Source organism: Nannobrachium achirus, assembly GCF_963921795.1.
Source record: "Nannobrachium achirus genome assembly, chromosome: 3".
In the NCBI taxonomy this organism is placed as follows: Eukaryota; Metazoa; Chordata; class Actinopteri; order Myctophiformes; family Myctophidae; genus Nannobrachium; species Nannobrachium achirus.
In genome coordinates, this window is record NC_137812.1 from 45,343,808 (window position 1) to 45,364,132 (window position 20,325).

Genomic DNA, 20,325 nt, shown 5'->3' on the forward strand with positions numbered 1-20,325 from the left:
AAGTGGCGGCCCACTTGCAATATCCAGGTTAGGTTGAGCATCCCAGCGGTCCAGCTAACATGCTACTGTATGTACCAATGTGTTGCAGCGCCACCCAGGTTCACGCGGACCCCCGAGGACCAGACAGGTGTGCAGGGAGGCGTGGCCTCCTTTGTGTGCCAGGCCACCGGGGACCCCCAGCCCAAGATTGTCTGGAACAAGAAGGGCAAGAAAGTCAGCAACCAGAGATTTGAGGTAGGATTCCATGAGCTCACACACCGTCCCACACCCATTAAGACCTGAGGCCCCTTCTAAAAACATCATGTGCTCTGCAGACTGCTCAGGCTCACCACACTCGTCTGCCAAGCCCCAGTGCTGGAAAAAGTACTCAGATTTTTTTTGTAAAAGTATCAATACTGCAATATAGAAATACTCCGTTAGGGTGCCCTCACACCAAAATACCTATGAGAGTGGAATCCGCGTTCCGCCAATGCATTTCAATGATAAGGGAGCGTTTTTTGCAGAAATCCTCTGCTGGCATGAAACCGCTTCACTCTCATTGAAATGTATTGGTGGAACGCGGATTCCACTCTCAGGTACTTTGGTGTGAGGGCACCCTTACAAGTAGTCCGGAATTCAAAATGTACTTGAGTGAAAGTATGAAAGTATTGGCATCAAAAAGTACTTAAAGTACCAAAAGTAAAAGTACAAAACATTTTTTGAAAATAGCTGATCTATAAGCTCACAACGCGTCGCATCGCGACGCGTTGTGAGCTTGTAGATCGGCTATTTTCAAATAACATAAGCATAAAACAAGGCTAAAGTGGTTAAGGTATGTTTTATAATATTATAATTTATATCTGAAAAGTAACTAGTAAATACTCAAGTAAAGTACAAATACCTCAAATTTGTACTTAAGTACAGTACTTAAGTAAATGTACTTAGTTACTTTACTCCACTAAGCCCCAATTCTTCATAGCTGATTTGAAGCAGCCGACCCCAGTGCACAGGCGGTTCAGTAGGGTCCATTGCCGGCGTCAAATATTTAGATATTAGATATTCATTTGATCAGACACAACATCAATTATAAACTCCATTTTTGCTATGTTAAATTAACTGAAAATTCATGTCCTTGGTTTTGGTGACTGATATTGTCCTTCTAATATGAGCGGGTCATCTTTTTTCAATTACTTTTCACATTTTAAATAAAGAAACTTTTATAAAATAAAAACCTCATAAAAGAAATGAAAAAAGTATTTGAAAAACCCTCACGCATTAGAAGGAAATATCACCAGAACTAGGGATGTGTGTTTTCAATTAGTTTAACATTGTTAAAATATTGAATACAAATACTGAATCAACAAGATCAAAAAAATCCTTTAATGTTGAAACATTTGGCACGATGACAAAATAACAAGATTTTCTTTTTCTTTTTTTTAAGATTTGTTTTCGGGCTTTTATGCCTTTATTGATATGACAGTAGACTGACAGGAAATGGGGGGAGAGATGGGGAGTGACACACGGCAAAGGTCATCCGGATCGGGAATCGAACCGGCGCCGCCACCAGGCATCCATGCCTATGTGGCAATGCCTAAGTGGTATGCGTCTTGACCATTGCCCTATTGCTGTATTGACCTGTACAGTAACAGAATATGATCATGTGTAATTTCCCTCCAATACCAATATATGAAGGAAGCCTCCTTTTGCAGTTCAGCTTGACTGTGTCTCTCTTGAACATGTTATGAGAATCTGCAGCTATATTTTTGTGCGGTAATATGCGATCGTATCGATCTCGCTATGAAACATCAGTAGCAGACATGTTTTACTGTGTTTGATAACTAGTTTGTAGTGCTCCTATTCTGCCTGTTTCTTTGGTTAGCAAGTAGCAAGCAACAGGCTAGTAGCCAGCCACATAACAACACTACGTCATCTGCTTTGCTACTGTTGTGTTGGTCAGACGGTGAACCAATCACAGAAGACTGCCTCTTTGGCAACGCCCATCCCAGAAACTGCCTTGGATGAAAGCAGTTTCAGTCTGAATAATGGATTGAAACGAAATGTCAATTCAGGCTGAGTGTCAGGCTAACCCATTAAAGACCTGAGGGTGATTCTACAAAATGACAGTTTTATGGAAAACGAATATTTCTATATCAGTGGTGCTCAAACCTTTTCATGTCAATGTCCGGGAACTTAGGCTCCAATGTAGCCTGACAGCGTGTTGCAGGTTCGAGTCCCGTTCCCGACGACCTTTACTGCGTCGCTCCCCGTCTCTCTCTCCCTCATTCCTGTCCATCTTCACTGAAAACTATCAATAAAGGCACTAAGGCAAAAAAAAAAGAAAAAAACGTTGCTCTAATATATGTACGGTATTCAAAGATTTGCGCAAATGTTTAAAATGTATCAAAAATAGCATAGCAATAGATCTACAAGCTCACAATTTTTTTTACAGCCAAAGTATAAAATGGCACTTGCTTTCCTAGTTTTAATGGGAGAAAACCGATGATGACGAGAGACCGCACCTTGGGCTATACAGTATGTGAGGTGTGATATAAGACGGCATTATTATTTTCCCAAAGGGTCCAACCTTTCATTTCTTTTCTCACTCCGAGTAACAGTCATTCTCAGACTGAGATGTTCTGTTCCCCAGTCAGCCTCACCTTGACCTCCAGCTCTGTTTCCCCTCTAATAATCCTGGGTTCCTTCCGGGTTTAAGTTCACCTGGGTCTCGTCCTTGTTGAGATGAAATCACTGGAGGAGATGTTTCTATTCTTTGGCTAATCTATATTTCTCCTCTTAGACCTGTCAATCAGGGTTGTGGTTGGAAAAAAAACGGAAAAGCATCCTTGAGAATTCACCCACTGACGCCCTTGAGCAAACACACACTTATTCACACTCATACAGTACGAACGTTTTTCCATATTGTATTATATCATTTAGAACTATTTAAAACTAGATTGTTTGAGTAGTACTGGTGCTGAACACATTATGCTATTATTGTATCTACTGTAAGTAGGCTGCTCATATAGACTAAAGCAGTGTTTCTCAAACTGTTTGGGCTTCAGTATCCCCTTTTCCTGATTGCTGAATCCAAGTACCCCCTTTAAACATTTTGACTAGAAAATACTGACATCAAAAGTCCAGTTTTTAAGTCAATACCGTATGTTGAAACTAAAAGTAAGTAGCCTGTTTTCTATTCAATAACAGTAAATCAATTATCATTAAACATAACAGTAAAATAAATGTTTCCATTTTCCTTTTTCTCTCAAGTAGACAAGGGGGGTAGTACCTCTGCGTACCCCTAGGCGTACATGTACCCCCATTTGAGAAACACTGGACTAAAGGTTCACACTGAGCACTAAAGTTATTATAAAAAAAAGTATAGTTTAAAAAATGTGGACCCCCATCAAGTGGATGGCAGTGTTCACACCGACAAAAAAAGAAATACAATGTTGAACGATGTAGTTATAGTTATCTTTATGGGAATGGCGCTTAATGCTAACCAATGATTTATACAACAAGCTGTAAATCCAGGGTTGAGAAGATGCTTCTGCCTCAAGCCTGTTCTATCCTCTCAACTGTCCCCTTCTCCTGACATCAGCCAGGTTGTAAAAAAGATATCCTTTGGAACAGTGGACAGTTTGAAGAGGATATGCTGTACGCTCTGTAAAGCCCTTTGCACACAGGACAGTTAGGTTTTTTTCATTTGCGGCATGAATAAAACGCATTGGATTTGGTGTGCAAGGCTGTGCGGAATCGGCGCTGCGGTTCCAAAAAGGAGTCATAAAAGGAGTGATGAGTTTTTTACCGCATGCGACAAGACGCACAAATCGAACTGGGTTCGATCGAGAAAAAAACGTACGGCGGCAGCCACTCGTCGCACGGCTAATTCGGAGCCGGTGTGCATGAGGTCATAGAGAATCATTGTTTTCTTTTCAAAAAATTGTATTGTCCGTTTTATCCGTGCGGTTAAACGCGCCTGTGTGCAAAGGGCTTAATAGTGTCGTCGTCAGGACGCAAGTCTCCCTCTCTCTCTCTCTCTACAGTAGCTGTTAAAGGAAATACAACACGCACTCTTCCTAAAGAAAACTTAAAGGAGCAGTTCACCCCCAAAATGACTTTTTTTCTATTGATTACTCACACCATGGAGACTTAAGTTCAATAATATTTTGTTGTATTTCTCACATTCCTAGGACAAAAATGTGATGATAGTAATTTACCCCCGGATGGGGACCCAAATGCATTTGGGTCCACATTCGGAATGAATGGGGGAAATTTTATTGTAATCAAATTATTGTCTTAGGAATGCGACAAAAAAACTGAAAATATATTGTCTCCATGGTGTGAGTAATCAATAGAAAAAAAGTCATTTTGGGGGTGAACTACTCCTTTACACTGTAAATCATAGAAGGGTTCCTATTTTTTTGAATGTTTTTTTATCTATAATGACATGCCTAAAATAGAGACGGTACAGTAGGTTGATAGTGGTTAAACGTTTGTTGTGGAGTGTAACAAGCATGCTGACATGCTACCATACTGTCTGTCAGTAGGTGTATGGATATTTGATGTGAAGTGTGTTGTCCTGTGTTTCCGTGCCCAGGTGATAGACTTTGACGATGGGTCTGGTTCGGTCCTGAGGATCCAGCCCCTGAGGACCCCCAGAGACGAGGCGGTCTATGAATGCCATGCCTCCAACTCGGCAGGAGAGCTCACCTTCTCCACCAGGCTCAATGTGCTACGAGGTCAGTACCTATAGTAACCAGTGACAGTGGTGATGTTTGTGTTACATTTTGTGTCTGTGATTGAAAATGAAAATCATTCTTTTATTGATTGCGACCGCAGATTGCAGTTTACTATCAGAACCGTCACAGCTTGTCCGTATCCGTCCATCCATCCGGACGCGTAACACCTGACACTGTGGTTCCCCTGACACATCACTGTGACATCACAGGTGACATCACAGTGATGTCAGATACTCAGCCAGGAATCTCCATATATGGGCATAAACAGGTGACATCACGGTGATGTCAGATACTCAGAGCAGGGATCTCCATATGTGGGCATAAAAGGGATTCTGTTAGGGATCTCCATATATGGGCCTCCATGGGATTGTATCCCAGATGATGCCCTGTTAGGAGAACCACACTAACGGAATCCATATATGGCTAAAACAGATGGCCCGGCCTTTTAGGGCGAGGTTGCGTTTCGCCCTTAGGCGTCTTACTGGTTTATGTAGTTTGTTGTGGTTATTTTGACTCCAAAATCTTTAACAAAGGAGTGGATGCTTGTTGACCGGTTCAGAGACCGACAGTGGTCCTTGAGGGGGTTCCAGGTGGTCCACCACTTAAATGATGGAGAGTTGTTAACCAAATGGTCCCTTATAGATCATTTAACTCTTGAGAGTGTAAAATGAAACCAAAGTGGACCCTTACAGGAATAAATAATGGGCCTTGATATGAAAAAAGGTTGAAAACCACTTGTCTGTATGAACACAGTTGGCCCCTGTTGGGCGGAGGGAAGCCGAGAGGGGAGGGTGATGTCACTGCACGTATTCCTATGGGCTGGGGCGGCACCCGTCCGTCAGCAGGGAGTGTTAGGTGGGAGGTGGAGTAGGACTTAGACTACGACCCCCTGGCGGGGACTCCTCACTGGCAGGTGAGTCTGTTGGATGCAACGGCAGTGACAACACACAAATGTGTGTGGGAATGAATGAATTGGCATAACTACTAAATCGTTAAGAGAAAAGGGGGTAAAAAAAGCACAAAGTAAAAAGGTGATGTGTGTGTAAAAGTAACTTTTACCATGTGGCTATTGGTGCTATACGGTAACGTTAGCTGTAGCTTGAGTCCATTAATGCTGATGGTGATGTTAACAGCAGCTTGAGTCCATTAATGTTGATGGTGATGTTAGTGGTAGGTCCATTAGGAGAACATAATGCAGATAGACACTCAAGAGCAGAAGTGTCTTAGTCGTGTCTGAAGTCGCTCAACCATGAATAATCTCATAGCCTGCCTTTACTCGCTTCTGGGGGGACACGTTCTTACATTATGTTCGCTCACCCTCTTGCTCCCCCCCCTCGCTTGTATTTCTCCCTCCTCACCCGCTACTCCAAGGAACTGTAGACTTAAGACTTCATTTACACTCAGGCTGTTGTCGTACAAGCGCGTGTCACTCGCCGAAAATTGCTGATCTTCAACCGGGAAAAACGTGACACGACTATAAATTGGCCCTAGCCTAAAGTTTCTCTGTTCCCAATACTCGTTCATCTGTCTTTCCTGTTCTTTTAGATTCTCTCTCTCTCTCTCTCTCTCTCTCTCTCTCTCTCACCCCCTCCCTCTCCCTCTCCTGCTTATAGAGCCACTGCACGGCAGGCTCTCTAAATTATTCACTACATCAGACCCTCTTTACGTCGTTTGCTTTTCCTATCCGTGGATCTACAATCCTCTTTGGCTCTATGACACATTGTTCTTTATGTCTGTGTTTGCATTAGAGTGCTCATACGTGCGTGCGTGCATGTGTGTGCGTGTGTATGTGTGTGCGTGTGTTTGTGCTTGCATGTACAAGATCCTTATCATTGAACACAAACACGCTTGCCCTCAATCGGTTGTAATGTCGCGATTACAGCCTCTTTCAGCTCTTCTGAGCAGTCGCTGTGCTGGGGATGAATAAGAAGCCACCTGGGAAACGGCTAATAGCCCCTGATAGTCTGTCAGTCTAAATGCCAGTCTGATACTCACACACACACAAACACACACACACACACACACACACACACACACACACACACACACACACACACACACACACACACACACACACACGCACGCACGCACACACACACACACACACACACACACACACACACACACACACACACAGGCCACAGGCATAGACACTGCACACATACTGGAGACACACACACACAGTTGTATTGTATACTTGTGAGGACATCAACATTAATACGACGCCAATTTCATAAATGCCATTTAAGACAGAATTGTGAAATGCCTGAAGAAGGTCTATGGCCGAAGGCTTGGTTTTTGCACGGCTTTGAGCGTGCAGAGGCTGCCTTTTATTGTTCGTAAATGCCATAAAGGACATTATGAACTCTAAAGTCGGATATATAGCCGAGCAACAAGCTTACAACACTTTACTGTAAACCTACAGTAACTCTAGAAATCGTATTTTGAAAATCCTCACAATGAGGCAAAGAGGTTTGGTGTAGAGGGGAAAAAGAGCAGACCAGGTACAGAGTGAAAGGTCAAGTTTATTAAGTATTGACGGTTCAAGTGGTTAAATATCTGCGAACACAAATTGACATGAATCCAAAATACACCAGATGATTAGTGCTTGTCAAACAATTAAACTATGGAATCTATGAACAGGTTGTGGGGGTCCCTGCTTCATCTCTCTTCATCTCAACTAAGGGGTCCTTGGCCTAAAAAATACCTTACAAGTATAGTAATACAGGCGCTCGAGCACGCGCGCGCACACACACACACACACTCACACACACACACAAACACACACAGCCACACAATACAGTATATCCGCCCAAAGCCGTCCTGTCAGTCATGTGTGCCTGCCTCCCCATGGCTCCATGAAGGCCCAGCTCCAGTGACTGACTGCTTGACAGGTGGGATCCAGTGTGAAGGTCAGACGGCTTAATTACTGGGGAGGAGAAGCAGGCTAATTGAAACCCTGGCTCACAGCTAAATGCCTCCGATTGGCCGAAGGCTGAAATAATAATGATCCCGGGGACATCCGTGACGTCCAGCGATGGCCATGGTATCCTCTCTGATGTGGTCCACACGGAGAGCTCTGCTTTTGAGTGGCAGAGTATGGTTAAAAAAAAAAGAAAATAAGAATAATGTTGTTCGTCTGTGTCCTTTGACTCCTTTCAACGTACGGTAGTTTGAGAATGTTTCCGCGCAAAGACTCTCCATGCTGTATGTAAATATTATTACTTAGTACAGGGGTCTTAGTACAGGCCAAGGACCCCTTAGCTGAGAGACGGATGAAGCAGGGACCCCCTTTACATATCTTATATATACATTCCTCTAAGAGCCGCATCCCACTTCCAAGCCCATTCACGCCCCCTTTACATCGACTTCAACTCATAGGTAGGTGCTAGAACGTAAGGAATACCGCCCATAACTCTATCATTGGCCCCCCGTTGCCATGGTGAACGCCGTCCATTGGCTCGTATTCCCAGCTATGGGACCGGCGGATCCAATTTCAACCGAGGGGGGCGTAGCCAGAACACACACACACACACACACACACACACACACACACACACACACAAAAATAGCTAATAGTTAGCTCACAACTTTCCACTTTTCTCTTTCACCTCAATCGCAGTAACATCCGTATACACCACTTGGCTAGGACTGATCACGTGGCACACGGAGTTCTTAACCGGAAGTGCGTCAGGCGGTCAAATATGTCCCACCGGAACCGTGCGCTGCGCCACAATAGTTCCCCCCCAAAAAAATGTTTTTTATTTTTTTAAATTTTTTTATTCTTTTTATTTTTAATTATTATTATTATTATTATTTTTTACTTTTTTTTTTTTTTTTTTTTTTTTTTTACTTTTTTTTTTTTTTTTCAAAACACTTTTTTTTTTTGAAAAAAAAAAGTTTTTTAGTAAAGAAGCGGGCGTGGACTCTAGATGTGAGCGGCCCTTCGGGCCGCGAACCTCTAGTTGTATAAATGTGTGATGCAGATTTTCATCGATTTCATAGATAGATTCATAGAATTGTTTGATAGCACTGTCATCAGTCTATGTTGGATTCGTGTTTTTTTTCACTCAGTACTTTGTCTGCTCTTTTTTACCTATACACCAAACTTATTTGCCAAAAAATATTTTTGGCTAAAGTTCTCCTCAGAATAGGGATGCGAGGTTTCAAGTTGTTAATTTTAAAGAATGATCCTATCACAAAGATTTGGCGGCCCCCCAGTAGTAACTCAGAGGACCCCTATAGGGGTCCCTGACCCCCTGTTGAAGACCCTTGTCTTAGTATGTTTTATATTAATACTTGATTGAAATAACATTTGAAGTTATATACCGGTAGTTATGAACCGTGGGAGACTGCAATAATCATATTCCCTTCCCTATAATAAAAAACCTTTTCCCACGACCCATCTGTCATAAAAAATAAAATAAATATAAATGAGCAGGTGCACATTCACTGTGCATATTTTTCTTGGGTTCTCACAAAAAGAATGGTTCAGTAGCGCTGCGTTATAAATCACTAGTCCTATGATTATAAAAACAGACTTACTGACTTACCCACGAGTTCACGGATCGTGTGAATTATACTCAGGTCTTATGTAAAGCCTGATTTATACACCGGTGCCGTGCTCCCCCAAAATAGGCGATCTACAAGCTCACACCGCGGCTCAACAGCATTGCGTTGTGAGCCTGTAGATCGGCTATTTACAGGGGTGCACGGCACCCGCGCGCAACTAGGTATAACTCGGGCTCCTGCATAAAGGACACAGTGTTCATGCAGATGTTCCCATGGTTGTGAGAGCAGGCTGCTCGGTGAGCTGTGAAATGCTGTGTGGATCTTTCACAGTGGCGAGGCTCTGTCCAAATAAAACACTCTGATGTGTGGAAGGCGCCTTCACTGATGGAGTGTCAAGTTACGAATCAGCTCCGACCTCAGGGGGTTCTTTAGCTGTCCAGTGGCTCAGCCCTAAACACACACACACGCACATGTGTGTACGCACACGCACGCACGCACGCACGCACGCACACACACACACACACACACACACACACACACAAATACACAAATGTATGCACACATTGTAGTGGCTTTGTGTCAGACACACTTTCTGGTGTTATCGGTTCTGCTTACGCCTGTCTTTGTGATGGATGGCTCCCTGAGGGCTGGCTATGTGTATGTGTGTTGTGTTGTGTTGTGTTGTGTTGTGTTGTGTTTGCGTGTTTCTGTGTGGTCTGGTTGGTACATAATGTGCGTCAGCCCAAATGACTCTTATTCACACACACCTTTTCTTTCAAACAGCGTTGTGTCAGTAAGAGAGACGGAGAAGACAAAGAGTGATGCAATGAACAAGAGAGAGCGACGCCTGATTTATACTTAGTAGCTCATCGGTGTCTCACGCTGAAAGTAGACGATCTACAAGCTCACAACTGGTATAAATGGGGCTTGAGAGATGTGTGATGTCAGCTGGTGTAGCTACTGTCTATGTTCATTTTCAGACGGCTGTCCCACCTCAGCTAGATGAAATAGAATGCATTATTCTTGCCTACAAGGGGCTGGCTTTGAAGTGGATGTTTGCATAATGAAAGTGGAGAGAATCAGGATTGTAGTGTGGGTCTCTGGCAGGTCTTGTCTGTCTCTCTTTCTGTCTCTCTGTCTGTCTTTCTTTCTTTCTTTCTTTCTTTCTTTCTTTCTTTCTTTCATTTACTTAGTCTCTCGTCCAGTTGTACCTATGTATGGATGCATACGGATCCACATCGTCGTTGTCGGGCGGAAACCTCGTATCTCCAAGTTTCCAATGTGTACGTTCTTTCGCACAGTAAAGCCCTGCTTCATCATACGAGGCCGTCGCACAAAAGTAGTGAAAACAGCAGATCTACAAGGCTAGCACACAACGCCTCATGGCGTGAGGCGTTGTGTGCTTGTAGATCGGCTGTTTTCACTAGTTTAAATCATTTTTTAAACGCAAAACGAACGGTTTTGGACATACAAGGTTTCCACCCGACAACAACGATATATCTCTCTAATATTTTACACCCCTTTCCATTGTTTTCACCAAACAATGACTCCTTCCTCCCCCTTCCCTAATATACAGCCTCACACACATACACACGTATGCGCGCAACGCAAGTGCACACTCGCACACAAACACCTTTTCTCATCTTGTTTGGTTTATTGTGTCCGTGTTTCCATTTTGTCGGCGTTGAGATTGATTGAAACCGGAGCTGTTAAAAGGCCACACTGGCGCTCTCATAGCTGGAGTGTGTGACTTGGTAGGCTCTGGTTCGATGGGCTAGTACCCGAATTAGCATCTCTATGGCATGGCTCAGCACTACCATTTCCCGTTAATGAGCTCTTTGTGGTTGAGAGGGATTCACAAGGGATTCTGGGTAAAATAACGAAATAAATAAAATAGAGACCACCTCCTACGTGAAATATAACACAGGCACACGCAACGATGCACACATGCACACACTCGAGTGCACACACTCAAGCACTCTTCTTGCCCATCTGTCTGTTTTCACCAGATCTATCTTTATCCATTTTATTATGGGTGACTCATGAATCTGACATTTCATCTATAGCCGTCTCAAAACGCAGCCTTGGAAGAAAGTTGAGAATTTTGCTATCAAGAAGAACTTCCATTAGCGACTTCCACTTGCTTGCTTGCTTCCTTTACTATGAATTGAGGAAAACTATATACAGTAAGCTCCTTTCCCACATATAAATCCCTTGGCAATGTTCCATATTGGCAAAAATGTTAGAACAGCAGTCGTATCGATTTCCATTCAATTTAGTTCTGTATATTTCCCCACTCTTGACCTTGTACCATTTACGGAACTCTTCTCCCATAGCTGAAGTGGGTAAGGTAAGGCGTCAGAATTCCGTAAGGTATGGCGTTTTGTTCTAGGCTGGCTCCAGACCCTGAATCGCTAGCCTCGCAGAAAGGCTGGGTTTTCTCGGTTGAAAATCTAACCGGACAACTCGGGACCGGGATAATCCAGTACGAATCAATCCATCGCCAAAGAGTCCCACTTTGGCCACGACCCCATCTCAGTGGCTGCACTGAAAGGGCTTTCAGACTGAATAATGGAGTGAAAATAAATGAAAATTCAGGCTGCGTGTCAGGCTAGTTTTGTTCTTGAATAATACTGCTTCATAAAACCAACGTTGGTAACTGAGAGAGCAAAAAAGGAATTATGCATAATGTAGAGATCATCAATTAAGTTGACTTTCGTTCCCTTGTAGAGACAAGACCTCTGTGTAATTTGTGGTTGATAATATCCATGTAATTATTACTAGCAATTTATAAGTGAAATATTAAGGCAACACAGGGCAGGGTAGGCAGTTTACAATAGACTTGTCTCCAAACGGACATAATGACCTTCATAATCTTCACTAATAAGTACAAAGCTACTTCACAAGAACAATGTTGCAACTAAAGCTGAAATTTGCTGACATAGATATATTGTTGCATAGATTATACTACAATGCAGCTTTCGTGATAGGAGCTGTCATTTCCTGGTGTTACTCAGACAAGATGTCAGTGCAGTGGGCACTTGCCAGCCAGGGACAGTGATATGTGCACTGACAGTTGGCTCGATTGATATTCCGAGAAGAAAAAATAAAATAAGAAATCCTCTATGTCCTGACTGCGTCCCTAGAGGATGTCTGTTATAGTCTGGAGCCTTTGCCTATAGCATCACGTGCTTAATACACCTCACCCACAAGCATTGGTATTGTAGTATTGTATCCATTACATACATTCATCTGATGTGGGAACAGACACCATATAGGGAACCATAAAGGGGGCCAATGTGTGATAGGGCATTCACCAGATATTCAAATATTCTGACAAGCACTTGGAACTGTAGGTATTACATTTTATGAGACTCGGTTCCGCAGATAAATATTGTGAAAATAGCCAATCGAGAGATCGGCTATTTTCACAATGTTCGCCTCTTGTACTTAAATATTTGACAGTTTGGCCAGTCCTGTCGAATATTCGACTATTCGAATACTTTGAGGTCGAATAATTCGAATACTAAAAATCACTATTCGTGAATGCCCTAATGTGTGATTGACAATGCAATGCCTTTGACACATTATTTCTATGCCTCTGCCGGCCTGCCCAGCAACATTATGTTTTCGGTTTGTCTGTCCGTCTGTCCCTGTGTCCCAACTTCCTGAACACACAAATGTCCATTTGGACTCAAGTCAAATCACACATTACTTACATATCCTCTAAGAATACACGTAATAGCGTTTATTAAATCCCTTCAAAGTCGGACAGAGAGACAGAGCAGACATGCATAAACTGCATGGCTGGCAGAGGCATTTGATTAGCGATTCAGTATTTCTAGTTTATTTGCGAATGTTAGGGATTCCCTAAGGGAAAGGGTCTAGATCTTTATCTAGTCTATGATGTTTTACGCCAACCGCTTTTCATATCTTCCTCTTTAACGGACTGATGTTAGGCTACCACCTTTGAACATCTTCACCACAGTGAAACGGCTCCTGAATTCACATTTGATTTGCCATCCCAAAAGACCCTCCACACATCTCCCCAATCGAACTGACTTTATTTGACATCTCCATTTGATTGATGCGGGGGCTGAGCTCCCAACGAAAACAAAGAAAATTGTTACAGACTGTTAATTCATATTTGATCAGATCAGATCTGATCTGATCTGAGGACACTTCCCTGAGGCTTTGTTATTGACTCTTTTGCGTCTTTGGGAGATCCACGGGTGAAAACTGATGTCGACCATGTTATGAATCAATTATGTACATAATTTCCCTCTGGAACTTCCCTTGGGATCAATAAAGGTCTATTTTTAAACGGTCTATTTATAAACATTCACTTGACTCCTCTCAAGGTCTACTTGCCTTTGAGAGGAGTCCTGCAAATACAAAAATCACGTCTAACTCTCCCTGCCGCCTGTATTTGACTCCACCAGAGGACCAGTTGCCCTCGGGCTTCCCCACCATCGACATGGGACCCCAGCTGAAGGTGGTGGAGCGCTCGCGGACCGCCACCATGCTCTGTGCTGCCAGTGGCAACCCTGACCCAGAAATCACCTGGTTCAAGGATTTCCTGCCGGTCAACACGTCCAATAACAATGGACGAATCAAGCAGCTCCGCTCAGGTAACAATTTAGCCTATCCCCCCCATTCCTCCTAATGTCTCTCTTTCTTCCTCCCTGAACCTTGTCTCATTTCGGTTGTTTGTCCCCGCACCCTTTCACTCTGTCTGTCTGTCTCCCTCCATCCTTCCCTAGCCTTCCCTCTTTTTCTTCATCTATAAATGCCTCTGTTTTCTGGTCCCTTGTTCGTGCCCGTCTTCCTTGCTGTTCCACTCCTGCCGTGTTTATTGGCTGCTCTCCTCAGCTGCTCCTCGCTGTCTTTCGTAGTCTGAGTTGACAATGCGTCAAGTCTCCCAGGCTCTTCTTCTAACTCTTTGTCTGCTGTATCCGGTGTTTCCCAACTCTCCGTTTGTCTCTGAGCGGTCTGAGGTCTTCCTACGCACATCACCATCACAGAAGCGTTAACCTTTCAACAAAGTGGTGCGAACTCATTGTAAATATTGGACTCATTGTTCATTGTTCTCTTATACAGACCAAAAAAACAAGACCAGAACCGGTACACACAAGAAGGTTTTATGCAGATGATGATGGTGCTCTGTCCTTTGGGAATACCCCACTCTCTGAAATAGCTCACTGCTGTGACTAAATGAACAATGTGTGATTTCCATCTCTGTCATGGACTTGAATCGTGCCTGGTGTGGAAATAAAAATTGACAGACGTTCAGCCATTCTGCAATAATATGTTTGGCTATACATCAAATAGCCACAGTAGTGTGAGATCACAACGTATTGTAGCCAAGCCCCTCCCCCCTTAAACCCCTTCCTGCTTCCAGACAACTTTGGACCCTCAATCCTGCTTTGCGTTCCTATCTCTGGCTCAACCCTGAAGCCTGAGTTATACTTGGTTGTCGCGTGGGTGTCGCACACTGAAAACAGCTTTGTCGTGAGCTTGTAGATCAGCTATTATCAGTGCGTGACACTGGGGGCACAGCTAAGTGTAAATCTGGCATTACGACTCCGTATGCAGACTCCCCGTTAAAACTCCCGGTTTGACCTTTCTTTTACATTATTTCCAAAGCAACAAAACAGTAAGCCAACTGTAACGACTCAAAATGTCAGCATGAAATTATTTGGTGTGATATACTGGTATTCTCTGTGATAATTAGGGAAATGGATCGTGATGTTAGCTTTGACTTTTTAAAACTCTCGTTAGCGCACACAATGTCTGTAGATAATCAGTATCTGTGACCTTTAACGGAGCCGCTGTTACTGTCGAAGGCTTTTTTTCTAAAGTGAGTCAACTCGTCTGTGTAACCGATGGTCCCATTGTAATGCCATGTCTATGCTGTTTCTCTTCTCTTTGTATCTTTTTTTAACAACAGAGTCCTTTGGTAAGTGCTTCAGCTCTGAGGCTCCCAACCTTTACTCCTATCTGTCTTCTCTCTACACACTAATTGCCACTGATGATGCCGCTGCTCTCTCTCACCTGTTCCAATAATAATGTGGTGTTATTAAAATGCATGGCAACGCATTTTACTAACAGTCACACTGACTGGTCACAACACAGGCACCATGCATTAGTGCACTACACACACACACACACACACACACACACACACACACACACACACACGCGCGCGCGCGTGCACGCACACACACACACACACACACACACACACACACACACACACACACACACACACACACACACACACACACACACACACACACACTCGTGCACACACACAGGCACGTGCACACATATTCACACACACACTGTACTCACAACGGCTGGCCCACCCCTGGCACCTTTGAGCTGACCCCTCATCCGTTGCACCTACAACTTTTCCACATCCAAAGAAAGAACACGACTTTCTCCTTACTCTCACCTATTGAACCCCCCCCCCCTCCCCCAGCGCACCCTCACTTATTCAATCACCCTCACTTAATCTCTCTTTCTTTCACCCACTCACCCACTCACTCACTCACTGGCTCACTCCCTGCTGCTGTATAGGGTTACTAGTCAATAAGCCATCAGCTGCAGATGGCTGTCGGTGGGCCTCTGGTGGAGCCACTGGTTGAAAATCAATGACTACTAGGTTTTCAGGCTGCTAGCATCCCCCTGCCCCATCCCTGTTGTATAGAACTCCCTACTATTGTTTTAATATATCGTCATTGTCGGGCGGAAACCTTGTATCTCCAAGTTTCAAATGTGTACGTTCTTTCTCAAAGTAAAGCCCTGCTTCATCATACAAGGCTGTCGCACAAAAGTAGTGAAAACAGCAGATCTACAAACAGTGCGAGGCGTTGTGTGCTTGTGGATCGGCTGTTTTCATTAGTTTAAATCATTTTAAAGTGATAAATGCAAAACGAACGGTTTTGGACATACAAGGTCTTCACCCGACAACGACGATATTTCATTTGATTTGATTATTTTCACTCCAATGCGGGCACACATGCAGGCATTTTGTGGTGTGGCCAAACCCAGTGCATACTGCACATGTAAATACATTACATATACATGTATGATCCTTGCAGCGAGCACCTCTTCTCTGGCTTGTTTACACAGCCAAAAAGATAGAATAAAAAAAGCCCATAATTCACCGTAGCTTGAGACATCGCTGTACCTAAAAGAAAAGAATAGACTAGAGCTCCCAGTTGTGTAGTTTTCCTTATTGTCACTTCAGTAATATTAATGGAGACATGCTGTTGAAGAACAGATAACTTATCAATATCCACGTGCAGACCTGTGGGGTTCCGTTTGGACCGCTGGTGGTCCCTGGACCCAGTGGCGTCAGTTCAGCAAAAGCTAAGGTATGGCAACATGACTGGTGTTTTGCACGCGCACCTTCGCGCACGTGCAAAACACCAGTCATGTTGCCATACCTTAGCAACAGGCATGATGAATTTATTTTAATTAAGAAGTACATTTTATTTCTTTCCCCCTGTAGCCAAGGTATGGCAGCTGCCATACCTTGCCATACCCAATTGACGCCTCTGCCTGGACCCAACGTTGAGAAGCAGCAGTGACCTATAGCCCCAGACTCTAGCCCAGTCTACAGCCAGGACTAAAGCCTGATATATACTTTGACCTACACTGATGTAACCCACTGGTTCCCAAACACTGGGTCAGGACCCATTTGTGGGTCACGGACACATTTTTATGGGTCCCTTTATTTTTTGTTTCCTACTTTTTTTTCCTATTTTCATCAATTAATATATGAATATAATCTATATTTTTCTAAATAATGTCATGAATAAATAAAAGGAAAATCTAAGAAATTCCATAAATTAGAAAACAAATGTTTAAAAAGTAGTGAAAAAAAGACAATCTAGTTTAGATCCCGGGCAAATGTCTAATTCTTCTTTTGGGTTTTCGAGCTATAACGTTTGGGAACCACTGGTGTATCCAATTACCATGAATCCCGGACCACAATGGAAACAAGCCCTCAGGGCTTTCTTGTGTTATCCTTTTAGCATCATTGTATAATGGTATAAAAGTGGACACACAATGTGGACGGACCACCTATAATAGTTCCCTTCATGTGGACGTACTGTACTGTATATGGGAGCATGGTTTCACTCAGGCCCTGGGAGTCTAGTGTGCGTCCTTGTCCCAGAGGTGTACAGTAGTGCTGCTGTGCAGACATGCTGCTAGTATAGATAGAAGACACTACCAGCCTCCCCCACACCCACCCCCACCCCCAATCCCAATCCCACCCCCCACACCCTACCCTGCTGCAAGTCAATGAAGTTAAATCAATAACTTATCTCCTTATAGTTCTGTCACTGTCTGTCATTCTATCTATCTAGTCTCTCTCTCTCTCTCTCTCTCTCTCTCTCTCTCTCTCTCTCACCTCAGGCTTATTCTCTTTATTTACACTCTTGATTCTCTCTCTCTCTCTCTCTCTCTCTCTCTCTCTCTCTCTCTCTCTCTCTCTCTCTCTCTCTCTAATGATCAGGTGTATCAAGTCCTTCTATCTAATTTGGTTCTTCTCCTCTCCAAGACCCCCCACCCCCCCTCCTCCCCCCTCTCCCCCGTCCTATATATACCTCCCTCCTGCTCCCGTTCTCCTTCTGTGGTACTAACAATTTCTTCTTCTTCTTCTTCTCTAATCTCGTGCATTCATTGCCCACTCAGGTGGCACGCCCATACGAGGTAAGACTGCCGGGAGGACTAACACAACACAACAGTGGGCCTGATTCCATTTCAACCCCGCCCTACCCTCCTCTTCTACCAGTTCCACATCTCATAGGTCTGAAAACGCCGGGGACGTGGGTTCCATTCTGTACGGAATTAGTCCATTTACCGAGATACTTACCGTGCTGGTAATGCTAATCCGGGCCCGCTTCAGATCTGTGAGAAGTGTGTAACCGATGATGGGGGCCAGAGGGGGAAAATTGGAATTGAGTGAGCAATTCATTATCCAGTGACTTAATAATAATCACCTCCTCTCCTCTCATCTCGTTTCATCCTTTTTATTGCTTCATTTCCACTTCTCCGCCTCAAAGTTAACTGTGTAACTCTTCAGATATGCATTGCTTCTGTGGCATATTGTGATCTCTCTCTGTTTCTTTCTATCGCTCTCTCTCTCTGTCTCTTCCTCTCTCTCTCTCTTTTTGTGTTTCCATCTCATCGGTTCAATGAGACTTCCTGTAGCTTCTTGCAACATCTTGCTGTCTTTTCATTTCTTTGTGTGTTGTGCTTATGAGGGTTTCACTCCTGTGTTGCTTAGTTTGAGGTGACAAAGCATACTACATTCAATCTTTACCCTTTGTTTTAATCTTACGTCCTTTTTATATTATTCTTTTTTTCTCCCTCTTTTTTTCTGGGGTCTTGTCCTGATCTTGACCCCACCTCCACTCTTACCACGCCTATACTGGCCCAATCAGAGAGCCTTGTTTTGTTTTCCCTCCCAGCTGTTAATGCGTTCAACCTGAAAAGTCCAGATGGTGAAATCTCAGGCACACTCGTAGTCATCCTCTCTCTCACACACACTGTGAAACCCTTAGTGTTAAATGGACCTATACAGGTCCATGTGGCTACATCTGTGTACTCTGAGTTAACCTAGCTAACTTAACACTGAGGACTTCACTATGCACACATGCACGCACGCCGCCCACACACGTATTACATTCCTTTTTTTGTTACCATTCAAATATACCAATTCCTGTCTCTTTTCTATCCCATCGCTGTCAAAAAGCCCCAGACAACCACTTTTTTGATAAAGTTTTTTATGGGCGCTTTTTTGCCTTATCCCCATCAACCCCATCTATCAAAACCTCTTGATGACCTTTTTTTGACCGTTTTTCTATTTTCAGGGAGCGAGAAAGCACGGGCCCCTTTCCAAGGCTTTGCGTATGTCGTTCCTTTTTTTTTGTGTCTTCTGGCCTTAATGGCAATTGGTTGATGTCTTTTAATGGTTTCTATGACATCACACACCTGATCCCTTTGGTGGATCCTGAGGGGCTTGGGGATATCTTATTGCCATGGCAATAGTTTTTATATCCTTGTAAAACAAAACTGCATTTTGCTCTGTGAAAGAAATGGCTCTCACTTTTCAGCAAAGGGTTTTAAAAGTATTGTACTGTATCTGGATTTCTCCACATTTTTCGGTTTGGTTGGCGGATTTGTGTCTGGCTTGCATGAAGAACATTCTCTGTTTTTGTCTTATAACCCATATTTTCTTCCTTTTTCTCTTCTCACAACTTGCCCTTATTTTGTTGGGGTGTTTTTGTTTTTGCTGACAGTGATAGAAACTAACGTCTCCCCGTAGAACTGGCTCACCCTTTTTAGTCTGGGGGTTACACAATTCAGCTTGTTTTCGCTGAAGCTTCCCCTGAAACCACTCGAACCAGATTCATTTTCTTCCAGTTTCCAATTCAGTTCTTCCCATTTCTATGTTAATAATGTCACCTATGCCAGCGCACGGTTAACGGACATCTTTCTCACCCTGTGTGATCGCTCTGTGTTCTCTGTCCTCTCTCTGGCTCTGTGTCCTCCACCCCCGCCTCCATCCAGGTGCCTTGCAGATAGAGCTGAGCGAGGAGTCTGACCAGGGGAAGTATGAGTGCGTTGCCACCAACAGCGATGGGACACGTTACTCCACCCCTGCTAACCTCTATGTCAGAGGTAAGAGACTCTCATTTCCAGAGCCACCATCCAGCACCACATTTTTCCATTTCAGAGGTGCAATTCTCAAAAAAAAAATGTTTTAAATATAATATTCATGTATTGTTTTACTCTAAGGATCTACACTTATTTTCTTTTTATTAGTCAATTCAATTCAATTCAAATGAGCTTTATTGGCATGAGAAAACATACGTTTACATTGCCAAAGCAAGAGAACAGTACAAGTATAGTCAATACAATTGAAATGTAGAACAGTACAAGTACAGGTACATATATCTATTTTCTTATATATTTTTAATTAAAAGGTATTTACTACATGTGCTACATTTTCACACTCTCAGAGTCAAATTAACTCAACTGTTTAAGTGTCACAATGAAACATGTTCTAGAAGGG

The 20,325-nt window shown here is 43.4% G+C and overlaps 1 protein-coding gene across 1 annotated transcript in view; it reads left to right on the forward strand.

The window, feature by feature from the left end:
- Positions 1 to 20,325, forward strand: part of ptprdb (protein tyrosine phosphatase receptor type Db) — a gene marked incomplete at its 5' end in the record, with an annotated part of 121,778 nt that overhangs the window by 23,069 nt on the left and 78,384 nt on the right. The window contains 5 exons of the mRNA XM_080721173.1: positions 89 to 234; positions 4,577 to 4,718; positions 13,673 to 13,861; positions 17,940 to 17,957; positions 19,821 to 19,931. Of these exons, the coding sequence (XP_080577299.1) occupies positions 89 to 234; positions 4,577 to 4,718; positions 13,673 to 13,861; positions 17,940 to 17,957; positions 19,821 to 19,931 (606 nt within the window). The remainder of the gene's footprint in view (positions 1 to 88; positions 235 to 4,576; positions 4,719 to 13,672; positions 13,862 to 17,939; positions 17,958 to 19,820; positions 19,932 to 20,325) is intronic.